General features: G+C 41.4%; 1 protein-coding gene across 8 annotated transcripts in view; it reads right to left on the bottom strand.

Moving 5' to 3' along the window:
* The window catches only part of TFDP2 (transcription factor Dp-2), a 196,567-nt gene that overhangs the window by 84,035 nt on the left and 99,793 nt on the right, over positions 1–12,739 (bottom strand). For 6 of the 8 annotated variants that reach the window (XM_030575513.1, XM_030575516.1, XM_030575517.1 and 3 more), the window contains one exon: positions 6,507–6,610. The exons of the other annotated variants lie outside the window; for them this stretch is intronic. In XM_030575513.1, the coding sequence (XP_030431373.1) occupies positions 6,507–6,610 (104 nt within the window). The remainder of the gene's footprint in view (positions 1–6,506; positions 6,611–12,739) is intronic. 8 annotated transcript variants of the gene reach the window in all.

Raw genomic sequence — 12,739 nt, 5'->3', positions numbered from 1 at the left:
GTGGAAACGTCCCTTGTGATCCACCAGTGCTTGCAGCACCATTGAGAAATACCCTTTGTGGTTTATGTACTTTTTGGCAAGGTGATCCGGTACCAAGATGGGGATATGTATTCCGTCTATCCCCCCATCACAGTTAGGGAACCCCATTGTAGCAAAGCCATACAGTATGACCTGCACACTTCCCAGAGTCACTACCCTTGATAACAGAACTTCAATGATTGTATTGGCTACTTGGATCACAGCAACCCTCACAGTAGACTTGCTCACTCCAAACTGATTCCTGGCTGACCGGTAGCAGTCAGGCATTGCAAGCTTCCACAGGGCTATCACCACTTGCTTCTCAACTGTTAGGGCAGCTCTCATCTTGGTATTCCTGCACTTCACGGTGGGGGAAAGCAACTCTCAGAGTTCCAGGAAAGTGGCCTTATGCATGCCAAAGTTTCGCAGTCACTGTGAATCATCCTATACCCTCAATACTATGCGGTCCCACCAGTCTGTGCTTGTTTGCCTGGCCCAGAATCGGCGTTCAACTGTATCAATCAGCCCCAGTGCCGCCACGATGTCAATTGCCACAGCCCATGCTTTCAGGAACATCTGTGTCCATGTCCTCATCAAAATCCTCCTCTTAGCCTGGTTCTGCATATACTCCAGAATAATGTGCGAGGTATTTACAATACTCACAACAGCAGCGGTGATAGTGAGCTGAGAGGGCTCCATGCTTGCGGTGATATGGCGTCTGCATGGGTAACCCAGGAAAAAAGGTGCAAAACGATTGTCTGCCGTTGCTTTCACGGGGGGGGAGGGGGTGACTGATGACATGTACCCGAAGCCACACGCAACAATATTTTTGCCCCATCAGGCATTGGCATTAGGAACTTAACCCAGAATTCCAATAGACAGCAGAGACTGCAGGAACTGTGGGATAGATACCCACAGTGCATCGCTGGCCACAGCAGTGAGGATGCACTCCGCGGACTTAAAGCGCTTAGTGTGGACATACGCAATCGACTGTATAAAATACATTTCCAAAAATAATCATCTATAAAATCGACCTAATTTTGTAGTGCAGACATACCCTAAGCCTTACTGAAAGTCAGTGGAACTTAGGTGCCTAAGTCTCTTTTGCTCTCAAGACATAAAAACAGATCCATATTGCTTTGCTATGCCAATATTTATAGGGCCCTCATCACTGTCTATGCAAACTAAATGCTAAGAGTAAGTTCCATAATGGTGTGAATTACATCAAAATGTTAGTATTCTGTTTTATTCCTTAACTGTGTAAGATGTTATTACTACAGCAGTTAGGGAAACATTTTCTAAATTTATGATTTTATCTCAACAGTATTCATTTGCTGCTAAAGGGATCTTTTGATGGCTTTTCTCCATGATGTGAACTGATGTGTTTACTCTTTTCTTAGCATATGTTCAGTTAAAATTAAGTTCTGAGTTTATTCTATTTATAAAAAATATTGCTTAAAGAAAAACCTATGATAATGATCAATATCTTTACTTGTAAACTGTTGCATTTTTGGCTAATTTAATTAGCTCAGTGCTGTGCTTGACAGAGCATGTGTAATGAAGATGGCAGAAGATAATCACTCTCAAGGGAATAGATGTTTCAGGTTGCAGAAGAAATATCACCATGAAAAGCTATGGGGGCGGGGTGTGTATTTTTATTAAAAGGGGGGAGGCAGACTCACAAAGGTTAACATTAAATTTTGCTTTTAAAGTCTCAAGAAAACATAGAAGAGTTAACAAGGTAGACAATATCCTCCTCTTCAAGCTTGCTTGAATTTTTCATTGTGACAAATAGCTAGAGGGATTTAACTGTGGACTTAGGTTTTATGAACTGTCTCCAAAAATGGAGTTACCATGTTAGCAGATAGATAAGGTAAGAAGCTGGCTAGCAAAAAGCAAAGGTTATTTTTGTGTGAAATCAATTAGCAATGCCGTATGTTTAGGGTGACCAGATGTCCCAATTTCATAGGGACAGTCCCAATTTTTTGGGGCTTTGTCTTATATAGGTGCCTATTCCCCCCCTCCACCCCCTGTCCCGATTTTTCACACTTGCTGACTGGTCACCCTACATAGGTTTCAATATTACATGCAAGACCCATTTTATACATCAATAATGTGGAAGACAGGACCTGCAGAAAGGGAGCAACAATTGCTGATAGGTATGGGGGCAAGCAAATGCTCTCCTCCTCCATAACATAAAACTAGGTAAGAGTCACAGTGACGTTAACAACACAAGTACTTTATGAATTTCAGTCTAAGGAAATACAAGTAATCCATGCAAAAGAAAATGGGCACATTCCTATTTGCTCTACATTACAAGAAACCAAGCAGGTAAAACAATTTAGTACAGCAAAATAGTTAGGAAAAAGGCAAAACAAAATTCTAGAATACTGTAGTAATATTAGATTCACAGAGAGCAGGATGATTAATCTGCTGATGGTGAATCAGATGCTGCTCTTCTGGCTACTGATTGAAAAGTGATAGGGCAGCCGGGAGGAGAGGTTTCATGGCAATTGAGAGGATACATGAAGACCTGAGAGAACAGCAATGAAGACACTTGGGGGTGGTGGCTGCTCATGGTGACTGAGCTGGGGTTTATGGAGTTACCTGTGAGTGACTGGGTGCATTTTACTTTAAGAATAACAAGACTCATATGTACAGTGTAGACAAGAACACAAATAGTGTAAATAAATAAATATCACCATTCCTGACTCTGCGACACAAGTTTCTCTCCAACAATGGTAACTACCTGCTGAAAAGCCCTGAAATTGCTGATCACTCAGGTGAGGACAACAATACATATGGAGAGATATTGTGCAAGAAGAATTCTCCCTTTATAGAAGCTACAGTCTGAATATTATGCATAATTTTGATCACTCTATAAATGCTGTTATAAAAATGAAACTCATATGGAGGATCAACAAACAGCTGCCCACAACTGGTTAAGTCTGAACACAGTTTAAGAGTACGCTTAGATTCCTCACTTAAGTTCTCATACAACAGCAACTGCAAGCAATGCTTTCTACCACATAGGGCTGGCTAAGGCACTGCATCCCATCCTAGCGGACAATGACCTGGCCTCAGTAATACCCATCTTCATCCTGTCCCATCTGCAGTACAGCTAAGCAATATAGTGAGGCATGAAACCACCAACTCTCAGGAAATTGCAATTAATACAATATCAGTAATTTGTCTCCACAGTAACACAGGCTTTCACAAGCACATTTTACAAGCTTCCATTCACTATGCTGGCTCTGCACAGAATATTACATCAAATTCACGGTCTTGGGCCTTATGTTAAAGGTGCTTAATGTTCTGGGGCCTGGATACCTTCAGAGATGCCTAACACTCTGGGACAAGAACTGTAGTCAACAATTCCACTTCTTGGACACTATAGAGCTGTCTACTGCAAAAGTAAAGCTCATTTATTCAAGAGGCACTGTTTTCTTAGGGGCCTTCCAAGATGGAATGTTGGGGGTTAGACTAGATGACCCTTGCACTTCCTTCTAACCCTATGATTCTATGAATTCCCACAGGATCTAAGGACCATGACAAATAATACCAATTTCCATTCAAAGCTGGTGCATTTTCTTCGCTCTGGCCTTTGCCAGTAAAAATACATAGCATATATTCATTTTTTAAATGTAAGTTTCAAAAAATTTACATGCAGTTTTCCCCAGAGGGGAGCAAGAGAGAAAAGAACTATATATTACACATTAAGATGTTAGTCATGTTGCTGAGGTGTTGGAATGTGCTCAAACAGCATAGTCACGGGTGTTGTGATAACTGGGCCTATTAATTTACTCTAAATATAAGGCTCACTGTAAAAAAATACATGACGGTTCATAAGATGTCACAAAAACGTAAAATAACAAATATTGATGGGAAAAGGTATGAAAGAGGAATAGAAAGACTGAATTAGTCCAAACAAAAAGGCCTACTGATATAACTTAAGGACCATGCTTGGTAAACAAGAAAAGTGTGGAACCAGAACCCAGTAAATCAAAATTGCTGTGGCAGAAAGTAGGCCTAATCGGTTGACAAAACAGTACGGTTATGCTCACTATTTCCTTTGTGGGTCTTTACAGAAAGAGACTTATGGGGGGGAAACCCTCTTGCATTTCAAATGTAGACAAGCACTGAGTCTGTTTATGGTGGAAGCAGTTGCAGCAGCCAGTTTTCTATCTCCAGCACCTTGTCCTGGCTCTGGCCCTCTAAATTTACTGCTGATGTCATGAATGTGTGCTCTGTATGACTGGGTGCATGATCTTCTTCCTAAAAGCAGTAAGAGGAGGAGATAAACACAGATCCAACCTAATGTCAAATTAAACCCCCCACAGATCAAGTGTAACTGATGCTAAACTAACTGTCTTTTTTATTCTAAAACAAGAGGTCAATAAAGAAAAATGTCATATAAAATTTAGTCGGAGTGTGTCCATAGGTTGACTTACACTTGACTATTAACTGGACATTTAGATTCATATAAGATCTTAGTTACCCAAAACTGGATCACTGGGCAGTCTGCATCTGCCAAAATAGATGGGGAGTATTTCAATGAAACCCTCCTATGCTTAACTTAAATCTGGTCCTTTTTAAGAGGAGTTTAGAGTCTGAAATTACTCTGTCAAATGTCATTACGCAATCTATCTCTCTTTTTTTTTTTTTTAAAGTTCTCTATCCTGTTACTGTGAGAAAAACCTCACAACAAAAAAGAAGAGCTGCCTATAGTGAAGATTTATATTTAAATTATCTCTACACAAAGAACTCTCATATTGATAAAGTAGGTAAGTTTGCAGGCTCAGGCCTTGTGTGTTTAACTTTATTCATATGAATAGCCCCAGTGAAGTCTAAAACTGTCAAAACAATGTACAGTCACTTTCTGTCCATTATCTTTCAAGCTATAGTAATCTCAGGTGTTCCTTCTAATAGTAGGTAAAATAATTCAAACAGAAGTATGGTTTTTAACTTGACAGTATCCCTTAAGAGTACTCAGTTGTTCAGTTTACGTTATTCTGCAGAAATGGGTGGCTCCTGATAAGTAAAACACACACCAAATATTTATTACAATTTACACTTAGAAGCCGATGTAATTTCCAGCCCCTTATATTCCCCCCCAAACACACACACACACACACACACACACACTTTTTAAGGAGCTTAAAATAACCCACCCATGGCAGGGGCTGTATCTGAACTGTCAACAACAGAAATCATAATTCAGCACTTGTGGTAGCAACAGAGAAAGCTTTAGCATAACAGGACTCAGGCAGGTCAGAAGTTTTCACCACTATGTTGTCTAACCTTGGAGAGAATGTGTGCGCTTAGATGAGTGAGGTGACAGGGTGGTAAAAATGCCCAATTTATTTCTCTGTTACAGCTTTCACTATTGCTATCAGGGCCTAGAGTTGTGAATTACAGGTTCCATTTTTGCAAAAAACAAAAAACAAACAAACAAAAAATCATATGCACACACTGGGAGTGTGTTTGCAGGGCAGTGATTGTATTAACTTTGTGGTTCTCTCTCACTCTTTTTCTTTGCAGTCACTTATGGCATCCACATAGTAACACTGTTCTTGGTAAAAACATTCTAGCGCATCAATATAGCACATGTCTTACAAAGTTCATTTCAGGAACTCTTGAAACACTAATTCCAAAATGCTCAGTACTACTCTAGGAGCAAGGCTTTTAGCTAATACCAAATGCAAGGCGCAGGACTAGCTATAGTGCTTGTGGTTTCCTGTTCAACTTGGACAGAAATCACTGAAGACTATGGGTTTTGCAAACTAGAAACCATTACAACAAATTCTTGTAAAACGCCTTGGATGGCTATTGTATATCATGTATTCCAAGCAATAGCTTACTACTACGTCTAGTTTATGCATGCAGCACTACTACTGTCCTATCCATTAAGAAATTGATCTGTTGCTGAAAACAGTTCTCAAAATGTATCCTCCTAAACCAGTGCTGTACACTGCTTAGCTAGTATAGACAATAACATACCATTTTTAGCACTGTTACAGATATAACAATAAGTTGAAAGTCAAGGCAAATAACAGAATTCCAGGCACACACTCTCCTCTTGTGTGGAGGGAATGTTGCACATAAAAATATTCAGCAGCGACAACATTCTGGAGGAGAAAAATGTTTTTTTCAATACAATTTTGATTAAAAGATAAATGTCACGTAATAGATGTAGCTGCATATTTTTGCACAAGGAGCCTCCACTCACTCTACAACATGTAGGTATGTATGCCTATACAGAATCTCTCCTGGGAGTGGTGTTATGGTAGAGTGCCAAGAACACTGTTCCTACTACATTACCTGTGGATACAAGGGGGAGCACTTATGTCTCTTCAACGGCATTTATAGCTGAGAGAGTAGTTGCAGTGGTAGTTTGTACTTTCACTTTTAACCTTTTTATGTTAAGTAAACAAAAAGTCATCCATATAGTTATACAATATAATGTTGCTCAGAGTTAGAGTACTTACCATTTGGGGTCCAACATTCACATTTATTGGTCCTAAGGTTTTCGGCAAAATCTTAGCTGGGGAATTGGTGCTGGAAACTGGTAATGCAATTACTGAAATGTTACCTAAAGAAAAGTGATAAAAAAAAAACAGAATTCTGAATTCTAAGTGAACTCTTTCTTATGTCAAATTTTGAAATATGTGAGTTTCTTCTATTTCTTGTACTTTGTAAACATACCCTCACAAAAGGTCAAGGTCTTTTAACGAGACACTCCCAACTCACCAGGCCCCAGATTTTTACCTACATTAAAAGTTACATTTTAACTTATATACTTCCTGAAATAATATCCTCTGGACTCCACAAAAGAGAGGAACCCACTGGCTGCCACATACTTTAATATAAAAAGTTAAAAACTTATAGGTGTGCCTACAAAAATAGACCCACATCTGGATGATTTTTTTGGTACACTTACAATGGGCTAGTGCTGTCATTGTAGTGTCACTTTACCAGGATGAGGGCTCTGCTCACAATGCAAGAGTGGTAGTTCCCATTGCAAACCATCACCAAATAGTTATCTGTTGGGCACCAATGCGGTGATGAAAAGTCCAAAATTGGTACTCTTGTCATGGAGATTTGCACATGTCAATGCATACTCTATGATGGACAAGCTATTCGATCACAGAAGCATTTAAACAACTGAAACCCAATGTGCCCAATTTGCTCCACCCCTCTGTTTTAATAAGCCCATGAGTATACTGACAGGAAGGATTAATGTTGATTGGTGATACAGACTTTTGTAGATGATTGGGGCAAGTTCCTGTATGTGTCCACAGGTGTCCATGCAAATTGCATATACCAGAATTTTGAAAAACTGTTTCTCCCTCTCCCTGTTGCCCCCGCCCCAAAAGCATGCAGAGGGCAACTCTCTATTCCCACCAATCAACATCTGAATATAGTGGTCTAGGTGACCTACTCATCTTACATATCCACTTTCCCCATGGCTAATGAAACCAGTCCTAAACTTTTCTCTCCAACACCTTGATTCTTTTCCTTCAGTCTTTGAGTATGCTGTAACATACCTTATTCTAAAATCCCTTTGACCCATTATCTTTCTACTGTCCATCTCCCTTTGGCACTAAGGTCCTTGAGGATGCCCACCAATTGTCTTAACTTTCTCTGCTATAACTCTCTTCTTTATACCCTGTAATCCAACTTCCATCTCTTCATGTCAATGAAACTGGTCTAACTCATGTCACTAACAACTTCCTGCTTCTCAAGCTTAAGGGCATCATCGCCAGAGCTGTTCTCCTCAAGGCATCAACAACTTTCACCTCAGCTGACTACTCCCATCATCTCCCACTTGCTCTCCTCTCTGGATTTTTACAATTCTGCACTCTCCTAGTTCTCTTTCTAGCTCATGAATCACGCATTTTGCTTCCACCTTTTCCTGTTCTATCGGAGTCCTTCAGGGTTCTATCTTCATCCATATGCCCTATCTTTTTCTCCCTCTATACTTTAGCATTAGGTGACTTCATCCATTTCCAGAGTTTTAGTTATAATCTTTAAGATGACAAATCTCAAATTTCTCTTGATACCTCTAATCTTTTTGTTTGTTGTTTGCGTCTTGGTATGGCTCCTTCACATCACCTCCTTGATACATAGTCATCATCTCAAACTAACCATAACAAAACCAAAAAATTTTTTGAATATCTCATCTTCCCTCCCTGGGTTTTTCCATAAACTGACAGACATCATCATCCTTTTCCCAGGCTCACAATCTCAGTGTCATATGATTTGTCTCCTCCTTTGCCAATACATAGCCAGGCTAATGCCAAAGCCTTCATCCTCAAGGCTTCACTAAAAGTTTCCTTCCCTCTTTATCTTCAAATTAAAATTCCTACCCATGTCAAGATGAATGTCTTCAATTCTGGCCTCTTGCCACGTCATTTCATCCTCTTCTAAGCTATATAAAATGCTATTTGTAAAAACCATCCTGCTTGCATGTTGCTCTAAGTCACTCTTCCTCATATTCCTTCACTGGCTTCCCCGCCTCCTTCCACGTCATGTTCAAACATTCTATCTTCAACTGCAAGGCTGTAAACTCCTCTGCCTAAACCTCCATATTCATTTCCCACTACTCCCAGTTCCTGTTATCTAAGCATTTCCCAAATCTCCCTTCCAAATAGTTTTGTTTCCTTTACTCACTTGCCCTTGCTCATTCTTCCATGATTCCCTGATGCTCAGAACTTCCTCCCTTTCTGAACCTCATTTAAACCACACTTCTTCCATGAAAACTTTCAATGACAACATTTAACCAGAACATACACAAATGGGGGAGTGGGGACTGCGGTTACATACCTGTACTGTAACTGTTCTTCAGGATGTGATTCACATGTGTATTTCACTCAGGTGTATGCACACCCAGCATGCTGGAATCACAGATCTTCCTGGCAGCAGTACCTAGTGGTGCTGTGCACGCACCCTGGAACTCTTGGGGCTCCTCCCAAGGCTATATAAGGGTGGTTTTGCTCTGACCCTACTCAGTTCCTCTGAAATGAAACATGTCTCAAGACACCAAGGCAGAGGTGACAGGTCATGGAATACACACGTGAATCACCTCTTGAAGATAATCATTTTTTCTTCGAGTGGTTGCACATATGTATTTCACTCAGGTGACTCACAAGCAGTGCTGTTCGGAGGTGGAACTCAGAATCTACTTAAATAGTGACTGTAGGATTGCTTTCCCAAAGTTTGCATCAGATCTTGAAGTTGTTGTGATGGTGCAATGGTGAGTGGAGAGATGCACAGAGAACCAGTGTCCTACAGATGTCCAATAATATGGGAAAATCCCACAAAAATGCTACCAAGGTAGCTTGAGCCCTTGTTGAATGGGCCAACAGTCTGTGCAGTGGATGGGTGATGCAAGAAATAATCCATTTGGAAATTGTTTGTGCTGAAATTATCTGACCTTTCCTTCTGTCAGCAAAAGAGACAAAGAGCTAAGGAGATAAACTAAAGGGCTTAGTGTTGTCCAGACAAAAGGCCAGTGCTTGCCTTGCATCCAAACTATGAAGGCACTCTTCATATTCATTTCAGTACAACTTTGGGGAAAAAACAAACAGGCAGGCATATTATTTGGGTCAAATTAAATGCCCACACTACTTAATTAAAAACTGATGATGTGACCTCAAGGCTACTTTATCTTTGAAAAATTGGGTATATGGAGGACCTGCCATCAGCTTGAAGCTCACCTATTCTTTTGGCTGATATAACTGCAATGAGAAAGGATATCTTTTGACAGAGATGAAGCAAAGAACAGGTTGCCAAACGCTCAAAGGGAGGACCCATCAGGGCTGATAGTACAATGTAAAGGTTCAAAAGTATGTCTTTTACAGGAGGAAAAATGCAAACAAATGCCTTTTTAAAAATCTAACCACCATGGGATTTGGAAAAAAAAATGACTTCCCTTGAATGGGAGAAAGGATTTCTGAGAATGGAGCTATGTGGACTCTCGGCAAACTCAGAAAAAGACCCAAGGATTTAAGGTGAAGCAGATACTCTATAATGTCCTGGATCATAGCACCTGCTGGCTAAATTCTCAGACAAATGAACCAGATTGAGAAACACTTCCTAGTGGATTGCTTTCTACTAATAAATATTTCCTGAACTGCCACAAAACAGTCTTTTTCCTCTTGATCTACCCACTCAAAAGCTATGCCATGAAGTGCAGACTGCTCGGATCTTGGAGCCACATCTGTCTGTGCTGCTGCGACAGCAGGTCTGGAAGAAGAGAAGGCCATGGGGTTGAAGAGTCTGTGAAGATTTGAGAAGCAACACAATCTTGATCAGGATGGTTCACTGAGCATTATCTCGGCACAAAATTGTTTCAATCTGACCTGATCTGAGGGATGAGCGGAATGGGCGGGGGGGCAAAATACACGAGTGCCGCTCCCCATCTCGGTAGAAAGGCATCAGTCATTGAGCCTAAACTGTGAACTACTTGAGAACAAAAATGACAACATTTCTTGTTGTCTTTTGTTGCAAACAAGAGTTGACTGACAGAATACCCTAGGCCTTGAATATCGTCCTCAATATACTGTTTAGGGACCATTCATGATTCCAGGAGAAACTTCTGCTGAGATGGTTGGCCAATTGATTCAGGAGCCAGGTAAGGGAGCAGTAATGGGAGTAATGCCTTCCCTAATGCAAAAGTGCCAGAGTTTAATCAATCACTTTCCAACAGAGCTTATTGGACTGTGCTCCCTCTGTCTGTACATTGTAGATGTATAGTCAAGGAGTATCTGGGCGACTGATGTGAAGATCAAAAGCATGGCAGACTTTGTGAACTATTCAAAGCTCAAGAACACTGATATGAAGAGCTGTTTTCTTGGTCCATCCACAAAGCTTGGATTTGCAAAACCCATGGCTGCACACCCCATCCTATCAGAAAGATGTCAGTAATATCCTCTTGGCTGGAGGGGGGAAAGCAAATGGTACGCCTCCACATTCACTCTTCTGATCCATTCACCACTCTAGGGACCACAGAAGGAACCTTGATCAACTTATCCAAGGACAGTCTCTTTAGTTGATAGACTATGTTCAGTCATCCCTGAATGATGCGCAGGCTTAGCATGACAAGCAGGGCCACTTAAGCACATGAAGTCATGTGGCCTAGTAGACTTAAAACATCCCTGAAGGGGCGAGACTTGAGAGACGGGCACAACAGGAGAATCACCTGAAACATGTCTTGAGGGAGAAAAGCCATCAATTTAGTAGAATCAATTAGGCTTTCAATGAACTTGCTTTTCTGTCTTGGAACTAATTATGACTTTCTTTTGTTCTGCATGAGTCACAGATGATCGAGACACAGTCAGGGCTTAAATTCTGACAGATTATTTCCTGGAGCCTGCCCCACACCCATTCGGGTCTCCGGGCTTCAGCTGCAGGAGCTTGGAGCTTTAGCCCGGTGGTGGGATGAACCCACGGGGCTCCAATCCTGCAGGAGCTGTGAGGGTTCCCATGGGTTTGAAAATATTTACCAGAGCACTGCTCCACTGGACTACACCTGAATTTAAGCCCTGGACATGGTGAAGAACTTCATGTTTGGATCTGCCTCACATTAATCATCTAGCTAATGGAAGATGTGAATTTCTTTCCTCCACAAGGCTGTCACCACTGCCTTGTACTTAGTAAATATACATGGAGCCAAGGACAATCCAAAGGGAAGTAAAGTATTGATAATCTTGACCTACTGTTACTAATCTCAGAAACTTCCTGTGACTTAGCAATACTGTCACATGGAAGTAGGCATCCTGGAGATCAAGAGCAGTAAACCTGTTGTTGTGATTTAGGGAGGGAAAGACTGATGCTATAGAAACCACGCAAGTCTTATACTCCTGATGCACTTGTTGAGATTTTGGAAGCTGTGCATGAGTCTCGGGATCCCCTTAAACTAGGGGATCAGAAAATCTGATTAATAAAATTTCATTCCCAATGTTGAAAGGGAACTTCTTATATTGCCCCTACTGAGAGCAGAGTCTGAACTTCCTGAAGGAGCACTGAGTCATAGGCACTGGGACCCTAAAGGGTGGGAGAAGCAGATGGAGACGAACTGGATAAAGTATCCCAGTCTGACAGTGCTTAGGACTCACTTGTCTGTTATTATGGCTTCCCAGCCATTGGGGAAGTTAGATAATTTCTACTTCCCAACCATTTTGGAACAAGGAGGATAACAGGTGACTGTATTATTGGCCTCAGGAGAGAAGTCAAATGTGCTGCTTCGCTAAAGATGCCAGAAAGGGTCCTACCAAATTTATGGTCCATTTTGGTCAATTTCACAGTCATAGGATTTTAAAAGTAGTACATTTCATTATTTCAGTTATTAAAATCTGAAATTTCATGGTAGTGTTATTGTAGGGGCCCTGACCCAAAAAGGAGTTTGGGGGAGGGGGTTCGCACGGTTATTGTTGGGAGGGGGATTGCAAGGTTACTTCTGTGCTGCTGGTGGTGGTGATACTGCCTTCAGACCTTGGCAGCTGGAAAGTGGCAGCTGCTGGCTGGGAGCCCAGCTCTGAAGGCAGAGCCACCGCCAGCAGCAGCAGCAGCAGCATGGTATGGTATGGTATTGCCACCCTTACTTCTGGGCTGCTGCCTGCAGAGGTGGGCCCTCAGTCAGCAGCTGCCACTCTCCGGCCACCTAGCTCTGAAGGCAGCAATGCAGAAGTAAGGATGGCATGGTATGGTATTTGGTAGG

This window comes from Gopherus evgoodei, chromosome 9 (assembly GCF_007399415.2).
Source record: "Gopherus evgoodei ecotype Sinaloan lineage chromosome 9, rGopEvg1_v1.p, whole genome shotgun sequence".
Taxonomy (NCBI): domain Eukaryota; kingdom Metazoa; phylum Chordata; order Testudines; family Testudinidae; genus Gopherus; species Gopherus evgoodei.
The sequence above is the reverse complement of the archived record's forward strand: the minus strand, read 5'-3'. Positions and strand labels throughout refer to the sequence as shown.